Genomic DNA, 24,529 nt, shown 5'->3' on the forward strand with positions numbered 1-24,529 from the left:
TGGATTTTATTGTGGGAATTTATTCTAAAGTGTTCTTGGATTTAACTTGGATTTAACTGTGCTATTAAAAAGGATCATTCCAGGATCAGACTAGACATTTGTAATTTTTATTTGGACTTCAGGTATTTGTAAAGATAATTTGTTATTTTATTATTTCTTTAATAATTTTTCTGTAATAAATTTGTTATTGTTACAAGTTTGTTGCTGGCTTTTCTTTCTCGTTACGCCTGGCTCATAACACAATGTAACACATTCATGTTATTTGAGGAAAAGTGGCATATGGTTACCAAGTTAGAGACATTGTGCACCCTAAAGGAGAAAACAATGGGAGTAACAAAATAAAATGAAATTTTGAAATGTCCTTTTTCAGGCAATGCCTTAATAATACTGACCTTTCAAAAGCACCATTTGGCATTGTCAAAAATGCTTTATGACCTTACCTTTGACTAAAACTTCATATGGCATTGATATTGTCAAAAGCACAATAATTACCTTGACATTATCTAAAATGCTATTTCTTCTTGACATTTTCAAAAACTCCATATGACTTGCAATATCATCTTGAGATCAACATTGTGAAGTGGAAAAACAACAACAACAAAGCATGTTTTTATATGTCAGGTGATTTTGGAATCTCTAAGGTACTTGAGAACACTGTGGATGTTGCACAGACTATTGTTGGAACACCAAGTTACCTTAGTCCAGAGTTGTGCCAGGATATACCATATTCCTCGAAATCAGATGTGTGGGTATGTATACATTTGTACCATTTGTTTTTTTAACTTGACTATTTGAAGAATAAGGAGAACTATTGTACTCACCCAGGTGTTGGGATTGATATCTTACTTTGTTTAATTTTTGTGTGCAAGTTGATACCTCCAAAACTACTGAAGGGAATGACTTGAAACTTCACACACTTATTTGATAGCATGATAGGAAGTCACTAATAACTCTTACATGGATTATGACAGAATTATGGCCCTTTTTCGAACTTCTACATTATCCACGCTCTTGTTTTACTTTCCAGCACTTAAAATAGTCTAGCACGCTGTTCTACCAACAGCTCTTATTTAAATTGGTATTTACATCTAGTTTATCTGCTAACAGTCTGTTGAATATCAATTACTCTATGCATGTACAGTTAAACTATGGCCTGTATCTTCATGTTTTCAGTAGTTATTGCCTATGGTTTATATATCGTATAAAGAGGTAATAAAAAGTAAAATCACCTTGCTAAAAGTTGTCACCTTTGTATAAGAAACAGAGAAATGTGTTAAACATAAAAATATTCATACAAACATGGAGACAAATTAGATTTAAGAAAAATAGATAAAGTTTCACTAATATTATTTCTCTGTAAAAAAAATCAGGTAGAGTGTAGTGTTAACCTGTTACATGCTAAATATCTTAATTTGAACTGCTCATGTTTCAATCTTGACAAACGCATTCATCAATTCTAGGAAAATTTAATATATATACAGGCTAAATATCAAACTGTACATATCATTATTAGATGGCACAGATGTGCCGACTGTACTTGGTCTGTGCTGATCCTATGGGTAAAATTTGTTGTTGAATTAATTGTTTTTCTTTCAGGCTGTTGGATGTTTGCTGTATGAATTATGCGCTTTAAAGTCACCATTTGATGCCCAGAATCTAATCAGTCTTTTCTTTAAAATTATCAAATGTGAATTTGAGGTATGCAGTTTTCTTAGTTTTCCAGCAGATCTATTTTATGAATTATGTGGTCTGCAGTAAATTATAAAGGGAAATCATATATTATTCAAACACAATTCCCATTTAATTACAATAATTTTATAGGAGCAGACATGTATTAAGGTCATATGTTCATAAGCCTATTTATAAAATTAAATTCTATAGTTTCATTAAGATAAAGATTTTTCCTTTATGCGTTTTAGAGATGGTATATTATATATTTAAAGGAAAATTTCATACATGTAAGTGAGCTATTCTTGTTGATATTATAACTTGTTGATTGGGTATAGTTGGGCTTTAGAGAATGTACATTTATACATTCCAGTAATACAACCCATCAGCAATATTCCATATTTAATATTTGGAAAACCCACACTGACCTTTGCAGTTGATCTGTGTTGACAGATATATGTTCATTGTTATTGTTGTTGTTGTTGTTTTTCAGCCAATACCGAGTATATATAGTAAAGAATTACAGGAGATAGTCAACATGATTCTTGTAAAATCCCCTGATGACAGACCTAGGTAAATATGTAATATTATCATATTTTACATTTTAAGTGTGCCTGTTCATGCCTGAAATAATGCACGGAAGGGCATCCGAGGTGTTCCTTCACCAGTATAGCTGGAACGTCTCAGTATGACCTATACTGTGTCCGTGTGGCATAAAACCCAATCAAACAAACAAACATTTTAAGTGCTATCAAGATATGCCTTGTTATATTTCCTCATCAAATAGATATGATGCTGTAGAACATATTATATTGATATGCTTCACAAGAAAACCTGACATAACTTACTCAATTGTGCTTTGAATATAGTATTTTGTAAATAAGTTTAAAAGGAGAAATGCTGTGCAAATTCATTTATCAAGCTGTATTGCTGGTTTCTCCTTGATATATGCTGAAGAAGTAACTTTTTTGGGGCCTCTGTTGCCAAGTGGTCCAGGTGACTATTTTCTGAATCACTTGCCCCTCATCGTTGTGCGTTCAAATTCCGACATGGACTTCGAATATTTCATTTGAAAAAAGCTAACCAGTTAAGTTTAGTGAAGGTTTGTGGTTCTACGCAGGTACTCATTTTTGCCTGAATTTGTGCATTTAAGGGCAGATAATGCCTTCCTTCATTTGTTAAGTTTGGAAAATCACAATTACATTGGTCTTTTACCATGTTCATTTGGGGAGCATCTGTGGCCAAGTGGTTAAAGTCTTTGACTTCAAACCACTTGTCCCTCACCGCTGTAGGTTGGAATTTCCACAGGGATTTAGGATTCCTTCATGTGAGGAAGGTATCCATCTAGCTTACGGAATGTCGGTGGTTCTACTCAGATACCTGTTGGTGAAAAAATGCAAGGAAGGTAACCTGAGGTCCTACTCCATCAGTAAAGCTGGAAAGTCACCATATTACCTATTCTGTGTTGTCATGACGTAAAACCCAACAACAATTTTCAGTTGACTTACAATTAAAAAGAAATAATGATACTTAATAACCATATAACCATACAAATATTTGTGAGACTATTATCTTAACATATAAGAATACATTTAATATAGTACATCACCTTTTCTTTTAGTGCCAGTGCTTTGCTGAATACACAGTTAGTGAAAAAACATTTAGCTATGTTTATAGAACAGAAAGAGAATCTACTGCAACAAAAATCTTCCAAAGATGACTCTCTATCTACCCCACAACACACACCTACAACTGTTCCTAAACTAAAGCAACAGAAAAGGTTGAACATTCATACATTATATAATTCTTATAATATCTATATTAATTTACAAATATCTAAGAATTTTTATTTGTATGTATACCGCTTCCGTGGTGGAGGGGTTAGAGTCGATGACTTCTAATCCAGCTACCTTTCTGGCGTGGGTTCGATCCCCGGGAGATGCTTTGGTAGTTTAGCGTGGAGGAAGGTAGTCTAGTACTGGTGTAACTCTCCAGGAACGATGGTTATAAAACTACCCGCCTATATGACTGAAATACTGTTGGGAAAAGGCGTAAAATGAAACAAACAAACAAAATTATTTGTATGTATTTACCTTTCATAGGCCTCTATCTTTAAAATTAATGGGCTGAAATTCATTAGGATTTTTTCTAATTGTATTCTGATATTAAAATACCTTAAACTTTGAATGGATTCTTCTAAACTCAATATAGGGCAAATCCATTACACAAAATTAAGCAGGTTTAGGGTCATCGATTTTAGTGTTTCTGTCATGAAAGTGAAATTTTCTCTCTTTTTAGCAACATGGAAAAACCAAGTTCAAGTTTAAAGAGAAATAAACTAAAGATATCAACACCGATGTTACAGAAGTCAGATTATTTACAAAATGCAGAGTTGACAAGCAGGGAGAGGTCACCTCATGGTCAAGATAGTGGATTAGGTGTCAGTGCTGAAACAGGTATGGTGACCACTGGATTAGTGTAATAGACATATTATAGTGTAAGGAATTAAAATAAAATAATAAAATTGTTTAGCTAGCATTACAGTCTCTCAAGACTCAGATATATCATTGATGGTTGGCCAGATTCTTTACTTGTGGTAAATGTCTGCTTTTTTACCAAATTATGAATACCATTTATTTTTTTAAAGAAAACTTGATCAAATTGAAGAATTAAATTAGATTGGTGTTGCAAAAGAGTACTAAAACAGCATTTTATTTCGTAACTGTTACTTTCTTTGATTTCCTTTATAAATGTGTTTCTATTCCTATATGAATTATTGGATAGGGGATGGGGTGGTTTTCCTGCATCAAACCTTTGATGAGCGAAAATTTCACCTCAGACATTGACTCTAATGGTGCTTTGTCTCTCACCAAATGATTAAGAAATCATGGATCGTTCTTGTTCATTTAGGGTAAAATTGGTTTGTACTGGTAAGTTAGCCAGGAAAGTAGGTTAATTAAACGGACCACATATATATGCCCAAAAAATGTGAGAAATCTACGGTGTCCTTATCGTGCCATTTAGAATGTCGTCCGTCGCGTCTAAGGGTAGACACACGACAATGCGAAGTGACATCGCGACAATGCGAAGCGACGCTCGACAACGCGAAGCGATATGCGACAATGCGAAGCGACGCTCGACAGTGTCAAACGATATGTCGCACTGTCGCCTAGAAATGTCGCGGTAAAAAAGGGCGACATTTAAGAAATGTCGCTTCGCGTTGTCGAGTGTCGCTTCGCATTGTCGAGCGTCGCTTCGCGTTGTCGCGATGTCACTTCGCGTTGTCGCGATGTCACTTCGCGTTGTCGCATTGTCACTTCGCATTGTCGAGTGTCGAGGTTGGTAGAAGTGCATACCACGACACTCGACAATGCGAAACGACAACGCGACAATGCGATACGACGCTCGACAATGCGAAGTGACACTCGACATCGCGAAGCGACATTTTTAAAATGTCGAGTAAATGTCGCGTTATTTTTATGATTTTTACACCGCGACGCCCAACATTGCGAAGGGACACTCGACAATGCGAAGCGACACTCGACAACGCGAAGCGATACTCGACAACGCGAAGCGACACTCGACAATGCGAAGCGACATTTGGAATAATATCGTATCGCATTGTCGTGCGTCTACCGGTGCTTGGTCAGAATTTACTAACTCACCGACAAACGGTGCGATCATGGAAGGGGTCGCACTAAACTGCTGACGAATTAGCTGACGATATAGAATATATAGGAAACTGCTGACCAGTTAAACAAAGAAGGATTATCGAAAACTGCTGACCAGTTAGATAAAGAAGGGAAAACAATGAAGGTGTCAAATTGCCGTTGGTGATATTACAGGCGAGGTCGAGAAATACTTGATAAAATGTTTTTTCAAGATGTCAATATTACAAATGATACATATTAATTATAAAAAATTCAATTGATATATACTGTATATTTCTCAATTTATTTTGATATAATATTTTATTTAAGTACCTTAATGAATTTTCTTCTATGTGTTATATATTGGTTAAAATTTTAAAAATGTAGTCAAAATATGATGTACGAAAAATCATAATTTGTTTCAAGTATGTATAAAACTATGCATCATAGGTTAAAATATATACATGTACATATACGTAATGTATATTTTAACAAAATATAATTATTATGTCGTATTTAGTGCAAATATGAAATAAAGTGATTTCTGTTTCCTTATTTGTTGTTCGTATAATTGTATAAGTAATATTGAACAAAAATTAATAATGTGCTAATTGTTATAGTTAATAAGCTTTTATTACATTATAAACAACATGTTTCCACAGATATCCATTAAACTGATAATTTATCGAGATCGATATGCCCCAAGGTCATATTAAAATCGATTTCACACGCGACGTGTCATTCTTGATTTATCTATGACAAAATACAATAAACAGTCAAAAATATGTTATAAAAATGCTGACCATATTGTAGAATCTGCTGAAAAGTTAGATATATAGAGAAAAATATATTTAAATGCTACGAAATTGTTACTCATTATGCAAATTTAATATATTTTATAAAATAATGTCGACATTTAATTAAGTAAAAACACTGCTGACCAATTTAATGTTAATTCAAATTGATTTAAGCCGTAAAACTCTCTTATTCTATATGGTCAGCAAATTTAACGCTCTTTACATTCAGGCGAGAAAATGCTGACCAGTTAAACATATAGTAGAATCTGCTGACCAGTTAGATATATAGGGAAACTGCTGACCAGTTAGATATATAGAGAAAAATATATTTTGCCGTGAAATTGTAATTCATTTTATAATGTATGCAAATTCAATATATTTTATAAAATTATGTCGACATTTAATTAAGTAAAAACACTGCTGACCAATTTAATATTATTTCAAATTGATTTAAGCCGTAAAAGTCTTCTTATTCTATATGGTCAGCAAATTTAACGCTCTTTACATTCAGGCGAGAAAATGCTGACCAGTTAAACATATAGTAGAATCTGCTGACCAGTTAGATATATAGGGAAACTGCTGACCAGTTAGAAATATAGAAAAATATATATTTTGCCGTGAAATTGTTACTCATTTTATAATGTATGCAAATTTTATATATTATATAAAATCATGTCGACATTTAATTAAGTAAAAACACTGCTGACCAATTTAATGTTAATTCAAATTGATTTAAGCCGTAAAACTCTTCTTATTCTATATGGTCAGCAAATTTAACGCTCTTTCACATTCAGGCGAGAAAATGCTGACCAGTTAAACATATAGTAGAATCTGCTGACCAGTTAGATATATAGGGAAACTGCTGACCAGTTAGATATATAGAGAAAAATATATATTGCCGTGAAATTGTTACTCATTTTATAATGTATGCAAATTCAATATACTTTATATTATTTCAAATTGATTTAAGCCGTAAAAGTCTTCTTATTCTATATGGTCAGCAAATTTAACGCTCTTTACATTCAGGCGAGAAAATGCAGTTTCCTATATATCTATATCGTCAGCTAATTCGTCAGCGAAGTGACATCGCGACAACGCGAAGCGACGCTCGACAATGCGAAGCGACACTCGACAACGCGAAGCGACATTTCTTAAATGTCGCCCTTTTTTACCGCGACATTTCTAGGCGACAGTGCGACATATCGTTTGACACTGTCGAGCGTCGCTTCGCATTGTCGCATATCGCTTCGCGTTGTCGAGGGTCGCTTCGCATTGTCGCGATGTCACTTCGCATTGTCGTGTGTCTACCCTTAGACGCGACGGACTACATTCTAAATGGCACGATAAGGACACCGTAGAAATCAGCAATTAAAAAAAACGAAATTAAGAAAAACAATGATCATACACTATTAAAGTGATGTTAGTTATGTACTTACTTTAATAGGTAACGCGCGCACTCTTAGTACCTATAGTATCACGTGACATTTTGTAAACCGGAGTGATCAAAACAAACATTGTTTCTCTTGTTTAAAACCTGTTACAAAATGTATCTTTATCATGACTAATATAATTGATTTACCTAAAAGGGGAAACTCGGTCATCTACTTGTTTATATTTTTGTCGGTGAATGATACACAGTTCTTCATTGTTTTGTTATTTTTCGCTCTGTTTATCTTGTTTTCTTTGAATTAAAGAACTTTAAAATTACTTAAAAATTAGGCAACGGGTGATCTTGTTCTTCCGGTCTTCGTCCTGCATGGAAAATTTTGATACTGGTTTATTTTTCGTAATTTGAAATTAAAATATTCTACTTTCCATGCGTTAGAAATTTTAAATTTTTCATTATTATTTCTATACATACGATGTACTTGTCTGAGAATTAAAATGTTTATTAGTTTGATCATTATAACAATATTTGTTTTTATCTCTCTCTATTCAGATAAAATAACTATGAATATTGTCCCTACATGTATATTACAATCAAGAGAAATAACACTTATGACAATATTCTTGCAAAAAAGGCTGTCTACTTGTTATGTGCATTTCAAATTGACGATGTGCATTTTTTTTTCAATTTATAATGACCTTACTGCATTAAATTATGTAACTACTACTATATTAGTTACATATGTTATTATTTACATGCGACTTCAGAACATTACATTACTAGTATATTAGTAACACATAGGACTGCAGTATTTTATGTAACTATTAGTGTTTTAGTTATACATTGAACTTTTTTTCTTTTTCATCTTTTTTTTTTACATGGGACTGCAGTAACTACATGTACTAGTATTTTAATTATACATTGAACCTATTTTTTCTTCTTTTTTTAATGGGACTGCAGTACAGTATGTAACCATAAGAATTTTCTTCGTTACACAATGGATTATTTAAATGTATATATTAATTTATCAATTCATTATTTGCATCGGACTGCAGTAAATTATGTAACTACTTGTATATCAGTTGTACTTGCATAACTTATGGACTGCAGTTTTTTTATGTAACTATTAGTGTTTTAGTTACTCATTGAACTTTTTTCTTTTTCATCTTTTTTTTTACATGGGACTGCAGTACACTATGTAACTACATGTATAAGTATTTTAATTATACATTGAACCTACTTTTTCTTCTTTTTTTAATGGGACTGCAGTACAGTGTGTAACTATAAGATTTTTTTTTTCGTTACACAATGGATTATTTAAATGTATATTAATTAAACAATTCATTATTTGCATCGGACTGCAGTAAAATATGTAACTACTTGTATATCAGTTGCACTTACATATTGGACTGCAGTACATTATGTTACTATCTATATATTAGTCTGCATTACATTATGTTAATATGACCATATTAGTTATACATTGTATTATTTACATAGTTCTGCAGTACACTATGTAACGGGACCATGACTTTATTCCTTACATTCAAAATAGAAAACTTATTATGTTACTATTTAATATAATGTCCTGTCCACATCGCATCATAAATATTATGCCTTTGAATACATTCGTTTCAAGTGATGCAGAAAAGTATTACACATTGAAGTTACATTTTTTTTTACACAAGCAATTAAAATTTACGACTTGAAATATTTCTATTTAGAATGTACCGTCTGTGGTATACTTCATATTTTATTATGGTGAGCATATTAATTTTTTGTTACCCAGTGTACACTTTAATTATCTCAAGGTCGTATTTGACATCTGTAGAAACTTCTAATGGTTGATATTATTTTGTTGTACTTTTTTTTTTTTTTTTTGCATGATAGAGATAATCGTTATCAAGTCCTTCAACATCCATATATAGATAACAAACACATGAACTGGTATTCATACACATAACTTATGTAAATAATTCCATAGCAACCGTATATTGTCAGTAAAATATAACAAAAATGTTCTTATCGCACAATGTTCTACTTAATTTCCCATCATCATTTACAATGTTGATTAGTAATGATTACCATTCTAATTGTTTTCTTTTCTTTTTTGTCACACATTTGTCTGTCTATGGAAATGAGATTCATTGCTGATGTTCCGGACATGATATCGAACGCTTTTTGTACAATGCAACCAATTGTCTCCCTTACCTATTTATTGAAACGAAAATGACACTCTCTTATTACATATACCGTTGCCGTTTCTTAATACCTCTGGACATTTCCATATCGATTAACCCTTGCATTTTAATTACAGCTTTATATTTAGTTATGATTCTTATTAACAAATCCGGCGATATAGAGCTTAATCCTGGTCCTCCTGTAATCGCTGACACACTCAACTCTTCAAATTCATCTATTGAATCTTATGCTTCTCTCCTTAACCGAGGTCTGAGCATCATGCATTTGAATATCCAAAGCCTGAAGCCAGAGATTGATATTTTAGCTGTAGAGGCCCAACCTTATGACATCCTTATTTTCACAGAAACGTGGCTGTCTAACAATGTTACAGACACAGACCTTTACATTCCTAACTTTAGTAAACCCTTCCGTTGTGACAGAATCGATCGTATAGGCGGTGGTGTAGCTATTTATGTCCGTGATTCTTTACACGCTATTGAAAGGAAAGATCTGCAAGTGCAAGGTGTAGAAGCACTCTGGACTGAAATACATATATGTCAACGTAAATTAATTGTTGGGGGTATATATCGACCTCCGAATTCAAATAATACACAATGGTTAAAAATGGAATACTTGCTTGGTCAGGCACTTAATCAACACGTTGATAATATCTTAGTAGCTGGTGACTTTAATATTAACGTACTTGCCAACCCTTCAAACAAAATGACAAGACTTATACATTCTTTAAATTGCGAACAACTAATAAACTCTCCTACGCATTACACAGAAAGTTCTAATTCACTTATTGATCTTATGTTCATTAAAAAATCTCATCATGTTCTCACGTCTTTTGTTGCTGACCCATTTCTCTCTGACCTAGTTAGGTTTCACTGTCCAATAGTGTCAGTACTTAATTTTACCAAACCACAACAAATATGAAAAACAAGATCAACAAGGAAAGGCGGCGTTCAATGAACGCAACCCCCATATGACCCAGCAACAAGAACCAATGGCAAGGAGCCCAGGTGGACCCCAAACATAAAAAGGACTGTTTTCGTCGTAAAATTTGGATCTACGATAAAGGTGAGTATCAAAAATATAACGAAAAACTTAGTTCAATTGACTGGTCATTCATTGACAACGATCAAAACCCAGATAATATTGCAGATTGTATCGCCCAAAACATTCTTAACGCAGCATCTGAAAGCATCCCAAACAGAATAGTAACTATCCGGCCAAATGACGTACCTTGGATAAATAATGATGTCAAAAAAACAAATAAGAAAACGTAGGAAACTTCATCAAAGAGCTAAATTACTTAATAATGAAAATGCCTGGGCTAACTTTCGAAAAATTAGGAATGAAACCACAAAACTTATAAAAAAAACTAAATCAGATTATCAAAATAACTTAACTACACAGATTAATTCAGACAACATCACAGCAAAAACATGGTTTAAACTTGCAAAAAAATTAACAAATAAACAAAATACATCAACAATACCAACACTTACAGATGGCTCAGCAATAGCGGAATCAAACAAAGAGAAAGCTGACCTTCTAAACACCTATTTTAGCAAACAATCAACCATCGAAAACCCACACCATCCCCTTCCACCTCTTGAAATCATAACAAACGTCCTCATTTCTGGTGTAACAGTCACTACTCAAGACGTTTAGGACTCTATCAACTCTATGGACTCAGCTAAAGCATCTGGTCCAGACTTAATTAGCCCAAGGCTCATTAAGGAAGGTAAGGATGAACTAGCTTCACCACTTGCAAGGTTTTTCAACAAACTTCTTTTAAAATCTGTATTTCCCTCCTCCTGGAAACTTGCCAATGTTTGTCCTATTTATAAAAAGTCCGATCCTTCTAAAACATGTAACTACAGACCTATATCTCTTTTAAGCTGTCTCGGAAAAGTTATGGAAAGATGCATCCATAAATACTTGTATAACCATGTCATTTCAAATAAACTATTAACACCATTTCAATCAGGATTCATTAAAGGGGATTCAACCATAAATCAGCTAACCTTTCTTTACAATGACATCAGCAAAGCCCTAGATGAAGGAAAAGAAGTTCGCGCAGTATTTTGTGATATATCAAAAGCTTTCGACAGGGTTTGCCACCAAGGACTCCTCTATAAACTTTCTTCTTTAGGCATACAAGGTTCTCTTCTTCAGTGGTTCTCATCTTATCTTGCTGACAGAAAACAAAGAGTCATCGTATCAAATACTTCTTCAACACTTTTAAATATCAATGCTGGAGTACCTCAGGGGTCCATCTTAGGCCCTCTCCTGTTTCTAATATACATTAATGACATAGTCACTGATATTGAAGCAAACATTCGACTTTTTGACTACGACACTAGTCTCTACATCATTGTCGAAGATCCCAACTCTTCTGCTGCAAATTTGAATTGCGATCTTTCAAAAATTTCTGTGTGGTCTAAAACTTGGCTTGTCTCATTTAATCCCTCAAAAACAGAACATGTCCTTTTCTCAAGAAAACGAAACAAACCCCAACACCCTTGTCTAGTCTTTGATAATGTGAACATTTCTAGTGTTAAAGAACACAAGCACCTTGGTGTCATCTTTTCTGAAAATGGTAAATGGACATCACATATAACATCAAATGTTAATAAAGCTTGGCAGAGAATTGGTATTCTTCGAAGTCTGAAATTTCTTATTTCTAGAGCGGGATTGGAGAAATTATATGTAGCCTTTATTAGACCTTTGCTTGAGTATGCCGACGTGATGTGGGATAACTGTAGTAAATGAACTAAAAAATGATATTGAATCAGTTCAGCATGAAGCAGCAAGAATCGTCACAGGAGCTACTAAGTTTTGCAACATCAACAAATTAATTAGCGACCTCAGTTGGGATACACTCGCAGAAAGGAGAAAAAACATCGTCTCGTACTTATGTATAAAATGAAAAATGGTCTCGCTCCTGATTATCTCTCTGGTCTGATACCAGAACATTTTAATCAACCCTACACTCTTTGCTCTAACACCGATATCCCATTAATACACTGCAACTCCCAATCATATGCTACTTCTTTTCTTCCGTATACTATTCGCCAGTGGAATTCTTTACCTGGAAATATTAGAAATGCATCCACAGTAAGTGCTTTCAAACACAAACTCAACTACAGAAATATGTCGTCTAATAACAAAAAACACCTGTATAATTTTGGCAGCAGGAAAAACCAAGTAAACCATACACGTCTCAGACTTGGATGCAGCTCTCTTAATTTCGAATTACATAGGAGAAACTTAATCTCGTCTCCTTTGTGTACATGTGGTGCCATAGAAAACTGTTTCCCACTTTCTGCTCAGTTGTCCTAAGTACCCATATCATACGTCAGCAATTCTTTGACGACCTACCCTGTGCCCCAACCCTTAATAATCTTCTTTTCGGCAATGATCACCTAAGTATGGACATAAATCAGAATCTGTTCACACTTGTCCAGAGCTTCATTGAAGCATCAAAGCGTTTCGATTCATAATTCCCGACTCAGCGTTTTAAACATCGTATTTCCATGACAAACTGTGTGACACAACTTTTTTTTTTATTTTTATTATTATTTTTATTTTCTTCTCTCTTTTTTTTTTTTATTAAAAGGGAAAATGAATAAACAAAAAATCAAGTAAAACCTTCCGAAAAATTATAAATTTAGATCAATTTTGAACTTAAAAACATGCACTGATCATATAAAGTGAAATAACAAAGACGAAACTCCATCATGGAAAGGAATTAATATAAGTGTTATGCTTGTTTTCCAATCCATATATATTGCGATGTAAAAATGTTACATGCTTGTAAAAATTGATGAATAAAATATGTTTAAACTAATAGGTAATGTCAAAATTACAGATATACTTAGAGAGTAAGGCCCCCACATTTACACATGTTTAAACAGATTCGTTTCAATTTTCATTCATAAACGTTTACAATATTTTTTACATTTTTATCGAAATGACCATATTGTCTTACAAAATATGTTGATCATTGCCTGTAATCATGGATTTTATCAATTTTAATTGGTTTATTCCAAAGTCAAAAATGGAAAATGGCTGTTTACAACCTTCCACACAGCATTGCCATGCAATAATCCCTTGTGACATGATACATTTTTTGTACAGTTGATTTTCCTTAGATCTTTCAAAAGGGGGAAATGGGGATACAATGCAGAAAATGTGTGCCGACACAATTGTGATGAGCCCTGAACATTATATATTTCTTTATTTGTACATTTATTAAGAATAATAAGTAAGTCATCATCTGGCGACTCAAATACATGGTGTAGTATAGTACATAGAAGTGCCACCGTTTAAATGGTATTGTTTTGGTTCTTAACAATCATGTAAACGTTTACAAAATATTGTAAACGTGGGAGCCATATTAGAGAGTGATGTTAGTTATATACTTATTTGAAGAGGTAATGTTACATTTACAGATATAATTAGAGAAAACAGATTAGACATTCCTAAACCAGATACAGATGCTGCCTCGGACTATTCAGACGACTTTGATGATGCTGATGAAGCAGATTCTGATATTGAAGAAGGTTACTTTTTATTCCTTGATATTAGTATTTGTGTAAAAGTTTTTATTCTCTAACTTGGTCAATGTACTTTATTGCTTTTATTGAAGATGGCTAATCTTCTCCAACAAATGTCAGGTCAGTAAAATAGAGTTATTTTAAGAGATATGTTGAGTTGCAACTTAAATTTAACTTGATTGGTACTTGCTTAGGAAGGATCTCACAAGTTACTAAACTGGTAAGTAAGTATGATTTAACTGACATACCAATGGCAACATCATTTTTGGATCCAATTACATACATAATTGATTTCAGAATGGTTTGCAAAGTTTCCTGTTGATTTCAGCATGTTAGTGTTGAAAATTGAATACTGCTTAAGCTGGAGGCTAGGGGGTCTGAGAGATGCTGCACTATCTCTCAAGCACAAACTCAATCAAACCCAGTCTGCAATTTTCTTATAATGCTTCCGAGGGATCACCCCTTTTCCAGATTTTCATTTCATAGTGATATAAATGCTAAGATTAATTTAATTGTGTTTATGTTATGTTTTCAGACATAAAAGAAGAGATAGAATGTGTAGAGAGTGATGACTCTGAAGATGAAATAGAAGATATCACAGAAAATAATGATGAGGCAGAGTATGCTGATGATTTTGAAGAATATGACTCCAGTGAGGTATGCTATATGAATATATCTCCTCATTGTATTTTAGGTAGAACTATGGGAATCTGAGAAAGGCATAGAAATCTTAGGTTAGCAAGTTGGTATTCTGGGTGGTGGCATTATGATTCTCAGTAACAGTATAGTTGACAAAAATGTATCTAAAATGTCATCCACAACTGTCTGAAGTTTATATCAATGAATAACTGTATATTGTTTCTACTTGAAATGAGTAATCTGACTGGTTACTTTTAGTTCCCGACCTGTTATTTTGGATGGTTTATTGGTTTTAGTAAAAGTTAATGATTTTCACCTTTCTTTTTGTTTAACTAGTATAAGCTTACACATTTTGTTTTTGTTTTTTATATGTGTTCAGGATTTAGATGCCATGGTACATCTAGCAAAGGAGGCCCAGGATATTGAGGCGGTAGACGACTGGTTTGCAGATAGTATTTCTGACCTACACAGACAACAAACTGCCATGCTCAGACAGTATGTCTTACCCTTATGTATTTGCATTATGAACTTGTCCCATTTGAAATTTGAAACTGTCATTTATGAGATGGAGGAATGTCAGTTTAAAGAAAAAATTAGCTTCGTGGTAAATTTCGATTTCGTGGTAAAGAACAGTCATTATAACTCACAAAATCTAGTCAAAGCTTTTGACTACTAAACATGTATTAAAATCGTTTATTGATGTTTATTTCTCTCATGAAATTATGCTTAAATGTTTAATCAAAGGAAAACAACAATTACTTCAAGCTTCAACAAAAACTTAACCGAATAATTATAATTAAACCTTATCCCATCTCCGCACTTGCAAAATTTTTTGATTTTACAAGAAATCTACAAGTAATTTTCGTTGGAAATTTGGGAGTGTTGAATTTGAGCCTTGCAAACTGACAATGTTAAGCATATGCAGGACAAAAAGTACTTATAATGGTAGGTGTTGATGGCCATGTTTGTGTTTTGTAGACAATGTAAGGAAGCATTGGGAGGAAGAGGGTTGAAGGAAGTGGAGCGTCTAGTCAGTGATGGTACACTTACAGAAGAGGATCTTAGGTATGATCTTATACATTAGCTTTATATGTGTAATGGTTTGATTGATAATGAAACATTTTAATTTTATAAAATAGTACAGCCCTCATGACTATGTGTATCCGTACTCAAAAAATTGTTAATATATGCGATTTTTATGTAAAACATCCAAGACTTAGTAGCCGGCAGTACGAGTATTGCCAGTCTTCATGTATGTTCTTATTGGCCAGCTTTATACTGTTTGTACACACAAGTCGATACCAGTTCTGGCATATAAAGATTTAAGATCAGTATTTGTATGGAGGATGTGTACTGAATATGTCACAATTGCATTCAAATAAAAGGACTTTATCAATTGTGAAAAAGACACCTTGGATTATACCCAGCTATGATGATATTACTTAATGATTGACCATTAATTCATATACATGTAAATAAGATTCCATACTTTATTTCAGAACAACCAAATATCAATCATTTAGGTGGGATGTGGTTTAAATATTAATGATAATGAATTTTATATTTCTATCATTTATCCTTAATATATAATATTATCATATCTTTTCAAGTGGTTGAAGGCATAACATAATTATGTGTCAGTAGCATGTTGTAAGTATGGTGTTTAGAAATCCTTGTAAAATTAACTTGTCTGTTTTCTTTTAATAATTATTTAATTTGAATTACAGAATTCATAAATTTTAGGTGGGTATTTCATCACAATATTGAATATTCTGAGACTGGGGCCTGCACAAAATAAAATAATTGCACTTTTTTGTTTGATTTTTCACTTGGTTTTGTCCATTTATTCTTAACCTGCGAGGGAATCTTAAATGACTTTCCCATCTTTCAATTTAGACAAAACCATTCATATTATTAAGGGAATGTTCTTAAAATGTGCACTGACTAAGGAGAAGGGCAGACCATGACAGGACAGAAAGGATTGGTCAGCTGTTTTTTGTCTGCACTGTTTGCATTGGTTGATTTAGTTGCTGCATGTAGACTAAGGATTATTAAGGAGATAAGATTTATAGTAAGTAATTGGCATAATGGTCTGCAGTTGGAAACTTCACTTTTAACTTTCTCTTGGTCTATAGTTGTTTTGTAAGGGGATTCAATACTATGAAGTAGAATTTAGTATAAACAGTTTTTCTATGACTTAGGTTCTGTGTGACTTAGATATTGTGTGAAATACGAATTTTGGAAAAGGTGTGGTAAATTTTACATTAAGGTAATTGTTTCAAAGTTCATGCTAAAATGTGCTTCCTACTAAGGTATGCTGATATGCTGAACACTTAAAGGCCCATTATGCCCCAGAAATGGTTTTATTTTTATTCCTAAAAAAGCGGGGAGGGTCCAAACGGCCAATCACCTGAAACATATTTTGCATCTGTTACTTTCTTGGAATAAGTTTAGATTTAGTGATTTAGTATTTTGTATGGAAGTCAAAATACTACTTTGTTTACACTTTGATACTTTTATGACAAATTATTTCACAGCAGGGTGACTTTCTTTTGGTTATGAGCATGGAACTTATTCTAAAACCATTTAAATTCATGTTTGCCCTTGTAAAAAAGGACAAATTTATTCGTTTCTTAGGCGTAATGTGCCTTTAAATTATAAACAAAGGCTTTAACTATGTTTATATTTGCTTAATGGTGTAGAGGACAAACTTTACTTTTAGATGAATGTTAGACGAATAGGAAATTTTCTTTCAATATTCTTGAATGGACATTTATGGAATTTTTTATAAACTTTTATGGAAGGCAAAACTTATTTGCTCAATTTAAGATGAGACAAAATTTTGAAAACTTTCTTCATTTGCAAGGAAATACAAAGTCTTTGATCAAAATTTTGATATGTAGAGTGAATTTAGGGGAATAAGACTTTTAGAATGATAGACACGCACAAGGGCCAATCTTCTATACAGTGATCTCTCCTTATCAGTACAAAGTACAATCTTCCAAGGGAAGTAATCACTGTGAGAAATTTGGAACAAGGGAATATGTTAAGAATGCATTTATTATCTTGCCAGTTCATTATTTTAGACTGTTATAAACAATATGGATAGGTCAATAAACTTGTCTTGATGATTTCCATGTTAAAATGGTTTAGATTTTTTTTACGGTTATTTTGGTTTTATATTTTTACAGCTTATAAGTGAAATTTTAATTCACTTAGTTTTCATTTGAATAATTTTGGTCAAGGACCTCAAAAGTTGTAAATCATTTGAGCTGCGTCACGACAAAACCAACATAATGGGTTTGCGACCAGCATGGATCCAGACCAGCCTGCGCATCCGCACAGTCTGATCAGGATCCATGCTGTTTGCTTACAAACCCTATAACAAGTAGAAAAACTGTTAGCGAACAGCATGGATCCTGATCAGACTGCGCGGATGCGCAGGCTGGTCTGGATCCATGCTGGTCGCAAACGCACTATGTTGGTTTTGTCGTGACGCGGCTTATTTATTTGTTGTAATTTTCAGCCTTACATTACTTCTGAAGTTGAAAAAGGTTATGATACATGTTTCCATCTACTGTGTAGTAAGGTTTTCATTTAATTTAGACACTTTTGAATAATTATTGACATGACTGATTTTGTGCAAAGTTATTTATTTTTTATGCTTTAATTATTAGGATTAGGATTTTAAAAGGCTTTTAATTGTTTTTCTTTTTTTTAAATTTTTTTTCAGCCCACAATTTGCATTGAGAAGGTCCATTGGTGAAGATAGTGCTGAAATCTGTCATTTAAACATAGATGACCTTGAACTTGGTTGAGCATTGCATCAGTTTCTAAATATAGAATATTTCCCCAGAATGCAAAGGGAAGGTGATGTGCAATATCCGTCCAGCATGTTTACTTGTGATAATCAAAGTTAACAATCAGCGAGACATTGTTGAGATATAAGATTTCTGTGTGCTGTGGTTTTGCTAGAGCTAAAAGGGACTCCACTGAGGTTTTTTTGACTTGATGGGACTGGAAATATTTTTCCAATATTTTTGTACCATTTGATTAATGACTTATATACAAATGTTCAGATCATTCCCTCTCCCAGTTACTTTTTCAGAATCATCAAAAATAATAAAATACTATGCAAAAAACAAATGAAAAGCTTATAAACTGCTATAGTTTTCACTCAAATCAAGCCAAGAATCGCACAAAAATTAATTTTCAATGTTTAATTCTGAGCATATTTATTTATCATCCTTTGCAGAATTTTCCATTAGTTTTAAGTCATATATTTGATTTATGTAAGAATGTTCAATTTTATGTTTTATGCTTTTTTACCTCGGTCGAGTTCCTTTAAAGTTGTAGAATTTTAAGATGTTCATGTACAGTTCTTTTTTAAGTTTTTATATGAAGAATAATTTATTGATAATAACACGTTTGTTAATTTTCCTTTGGTTAGAATAGTGAGACATCAAGTGTAACTCTTTCATATACATGTAGTTTAAACTAAATCAAATTTTCAGCCTCAGACAAACTCATTTTAGATAGTTTGTACATGTTTAGCTTGATTTATTTCTATGGTCTCTAGCATAACAATCAAACGGAAATTAATGGAATTTTGTATTATGAAATGATTAATAAGTATTATTGATATCTTTAACCTTTGCCATAACATATCACATATAAACCTTAGCAAAAACCTTTATCCAAACTTGGATAAAACACATGTCTTGAAATACAACCTTGACCCAGAGATGACTATGACCTTCAAAGTCAAATAAATTTCACAATAATTTTGTGACAGATTTGGGAAGCGGACATTTGTGTTAAATAATAAACACATTTTGTTCTTGCCCGTTTTTATTTTTAAAAGAATACTCATATTTTGTGATTTATTTTATGGCTCACTAGATTACAATCGTTACCATAATTTGAATACATTTGTTGTTAAATTTGTTTATATTCCTGCCAAATGTTTACAATGGAAATGATGTAAAATTTTTAATGATATAGTAATGTATTTTTGTAATTGATTGGTGCATTATACTTTGTTTTATCACACACCTATGCCGCTTTTGACTCTGTTATAACGGTATTGCACAGCTGTGCATATATTTTGACGGACCATCATTTGTGTTATACAAACTTAGCATAAAAACATGCTAAATGTTGGTGTTACAGTATATGCACATCAATGTAAAAGTGATTCTTTTCACTGTAAACAGTTCTGATTTTGGGTATGTGATAAATAGAATATTATTTTTGTGTAGATTCAATATTAAAGTTATTGATCTTGTTGAATAAAACAATATTATGCTCGCTGACTTTATTAAACTTGCTCTGGCGAGCATAATATTGTTTTATTCACCTTGTTCAATAAATTAAGTATTGAACCCACACACATTTGATATTCTCTATGTAATTACCTTATATTATTGTCTTAATGTTGTTAAAACCTTGTAACAGTAGTATTTGTTTTACATTAAAACATCCTTCATCTTTACTTTGAAGACCAGTGTCAAACTGGATAATTATATAGATAAAATTTGATTACTGCTAGATTGAAACTTTAGTTCAGGATCACAAAAATGTTAACATGGTTTGTGCATTCTAACAGTTGCAAACATCATAAATCTAAATAATTTTAAAACATCTTTATAATTTTGCATTTAGTATACAAAAGAAAGAATTGTAAATACACATACAAGCAATATATTAAAAACTTTTTTATTGTTTGAAATTTTTAAATACAAGCATTAAGCAAGCGTCATTAGGGCACTTTTCCTTTATTGATTGCTAGCCATTCATTGAAGAACCGTCCATTCTTATATCTGCTAATTACATGTATATTTATTATATTTTATTTTTGTAATGCTTCTTGTTTTTGTCTCTTTTATTTTGAAAAGTACTGTGATAATAATTCAAGTTTAATCATTTCTCATAAATAATCATACATGTAGTCATATAAATGGAAGAAATGGAAATGGTTTATAATGAATTTAGAAGGAAACTGAAGAGAACAGCATCCTGAGCTATCTAAAGTGCGCAGAGATGTTTGTTTCTAAACACAGAAGATTGGGAAACAAATTGTTTGCTTTACTCATTTTCATATTATAGAGAGCGGACTAGTAGATTAGCAGTGTGGAGGGGTTTCCTTATTGTTTATTTATTTAATCGAAAACAAGTTTCATTTTATACCTTAATTCCTTTGATTTGACAATTTTATGAAACGATTTATTTTTAAATAAAAAATATTTAAGGCTGCTCCAAACTGCAGTTAATTTTAAAAGTGGCAATTATTGCCAGTGATTGTACTCTTAGCAGAAAAAGAATATACTTATTTTGAGTAGAGTGTTTGTATGTAGATATTCTGCAGTAAAAACATTGTTAAATGAACAAATACAACTAAATCAAGCTAGTAAGAGGGTACTATTTTGTTAATATACTTTATTGTGTATGTAATGGTATTGTTTACTAAAAAGAATACTTAATTGTCTAGCATACATATATTTTTAACCAGGTTTTCCGAAGGAAAAAACTTGTTATTAGATTGAGGTATGTCGGCGTGCGGGCGGATGGGAATCAATTTCTTCTGTGCGCAACTCCTCCTACATTTCTCAACGGATTTTGACAAAATTATTTGACCTAATTATGGCCCTTTGTTTTTTTTCTTTATATAGAATATATAGTAAACAATTTTTACCATGCGCAACTTCTCCTACATTTCTCAACTGATTTTGACCAAACTTTCACAGAAGCTTTGTTATCAAGTGCCCTGGCGCACATTATCGAGGTTTTGTGATTGGATAATATTTGACCTAATTATGGCCCTTTGTTTTTTTTCCTTATACAGAATATATAGTGAAAAAATTCTTCTGTGCTGATCTCCTACATTTCTCAACGGATTTTATTCAAACTTTCACAGAAGCTTTGTCATCCAGTGCCCTGGCGCATATTGTCGGGGTTTTGTGATTGGAAATTTTCTTATCTAATTATGGCCCTTTGTTGTTTTTTTTCTTATACAGAATATATAGTGAACACTTTTTCTGAGACAATTCCTCCTACATTATTCATGTTTTACATTGCACATAGCTACATTGTTTGTTGCTTGTATTTGTATTTCAAATACAACATATTAATCTACAATGGTGATAATTGAAAACCTGGTTTCATGGCATTGCCATGTTTCTTGTATATTTTGTGTTGTATATTTTTAAATGTTTAAAATGGAAATCATTAAAAAGTTTTTATACGGAATTGTTAGCTTTTGTTTATTCAAGAAAATAATTAAACAAGTAGTTACACTGTTGGAAACACAACTGATTAGGGTTTTCCACCAGTACAGAACAAGGGTAACAAGTGCATAGGTGGGGCGTCCGTGGCCGCTTGGTTAAGGCTGTTGACTTCAAACCACTTGCCCTTCCCCGTTGTGGGTTCGAATCTTGACAGGGACTTTGGATTCTTTCATGTGAGGAAGCTATCCATCTAGCTTACGGAACGTCGATGGTTCTATTCAGGTGCCTGTTTGTGCCTGAAATAATGCACGGAAGGGCACCTGAGGTCTTCCTCCACCAGTGAAGCTGGAACGTCGCCAAATGACCTATACTGTGTCTGTGTGACGTAAACCCCCCCCCCACCCCCATCCCACCCCAAAAAAGTGCATATGTGCAGTCTGATAAAGCTCCTTTATTTTGATAGGCCCAATATTGATAATGTCCATTTAAATCTTCTATTTTGATATGCCCAAATATTAACAATGAACAATACCATTTAAATCTTCTATTTTGATATGCCCAATATTGATAATGAACAAGTCCATTTAAATCTTCTATTTTGATATGGCCAATATTGATAATGAACAAGTCCATTTAAATCTTCTATTTTGATATGGCCAATATTGATAATGAACAAGTCCATTTAAATCTTCTATTTTGATATGGCCAATATTGATAATGAACAAGTCCATTTAAATCTTCTATTTTGATATGGCCAATATTGATAATGTACAAGTTCCATTTAAATCTTCTATTTTGATATGGCCAAGATTGATAATGTCCATTTAAATCTTCTATTTTGATATGGCTAATATTGATAATTAACAAGTCCATTTAAATCTTCTATTTTGATATGCCCAAACATAAATAATGAACAAGTCCATTTAAATCTTCTATTTTGATATGGCCAATATTGATAATGAACAAGTCCATTTAAATCTTCTATTTTGATATGGCCAATATTGATAATGTCCATTTAAATCTTCTATTTTGATATGGCCAATATTGATAATTAACAAGTCCATTTAAATCTTCTATTTTGATATGCCCAAATATTAACAATGAACAATACCATTTAAATCTTCTATTTTGATATGCCCAATATTGATAATGAACAAGTCCATTTAAATCTTCTATTATGATATGGCCAATATTGATAATGTCCATTTAAATCTTCTATTTTGATATGGCCAATATTGATAATGAACAAGTCCATTTAAATCTTCTATTTTGATATGGCCAATATTGATAATGTACATTTAAATCTTCTATTTTGATATGGCCAATATTGATAATGAACAAGTCCATTTAAATCTTCTATTTTGATATGGCCAATATTGATAATGAACAATACCATTTAAATCTTCTATTCTGATATGCCCAATATTGATAATGAACAAGTCCATTTAAATCTTCTATTATGGTATGGCCAATATTGATAATGTCCATTTAAATCTTCTATTTTGATATGGCTAATATTGATAATTAACAAGTCCATTTAAATCTTCTATTTTGATATGACCAATATTGATAATGTCCATTTAAATCTTCTATTTTGATATGGCTAATATTGATAATTAACAAGTCCATTTAAATCTTCTATTTTGATATGCCCAAACATAAATAATGAACAAGTCCATTTAAATCTTCTATTTTGATATGACTAATATTAATAATGTCCATTTAAATCTTTTAGTTTGATATGGCCAATATTGATAATGAACAAGTCCATTCAAATCTTCTATTCTGTTATGCCCAATATTGATAATGAACAAGTCCATGTAAATTTTCTATTTTGATATGGTCGGTATTGATTATGAACAATACCATTTAAATCTTCTATTTTGATATGCCTAAATATTAATAATGAACAATACCATTTAAATCTTCTATTTTGATATGGCCAATATTGATAATGAACAAGTCCATTTAAATCTTCTATTTTGATATGCCCAATATTGATAATGAACAAGTCCATTTAAATCTTCTATTTTGATATGGCTAATATTGATAATTAACAAGTCCATTTAAATCTTCTATTTTGATATGGCCAATATTGATAATGAACAAGACCATTTAAATCTTCTATTTTGATATGGCCAATATTGATAATGTACAAGTTCCATTTAAATCTTCTATTTATATTATACAATTATTGACTAGTGAGCCATTGAATATGATGTGATATTCACCGGCAGATGACATATTGACCGAGGCGATAGCCGAGGTCAATATGACTTTCTGCCGGTGAATATCACATCATATTCAATGGTTCACTAGTCAATAATTGTTTTATTATATGAAAAGGCTAAGAAATTAAAAAAAAAATCACAAAAGTACAACCTTATAATTATACATGTACAAATTTTGC

At 32.3% G+C, this 24,529-nt stretch overlaps 1 protein-coding gene across 1 annotated transcript; it reads left to right on the forward strand.

Annotated features, from left to right (window-relative positions):
- Positions 1–621: 621 nt before the first annotated feature.
- On the forward strand, positions 622–21,190 carry LOC132722494 (uncharacterized; the record flags this gene model as incomplete). Its single annotated transcript, XM_060707003.1, is given in 10 exon segments — positions 622–749; positions 1,597–1,698; positions 2,162–2,241; positions 3,290–3,448; positions 3,967–4,124; positions 14,150–14,260; positions 14,790–14,911; positions 15,273–15,388; positions 15,872–15,958; positions 18,627–21,190. Coding segments are annotated over 8 exon segments (873 nt in total). The 3' UTR covers positions 18,712–21,190.
- Positions 21,191–24,529: the final 3,339 nt, after the last annotated feature.

The sequence above is a fragment of the Ruditapes philippinarum genome, unplaced genomic scaffold (assembly GCF_026571515.1).
Source record: "Ruditapes philippinarum isolate M1 unplaced genomic scaffold, ASM2657151v2 ctg5783_1_1_1_1, whole genome shotgun sequence".
NCBI lineage: Eukaryota > Metazoa > Mollusca > Bivalvia > Venerida > Veneridae > Ruditapes > Ruditapes philippinarum.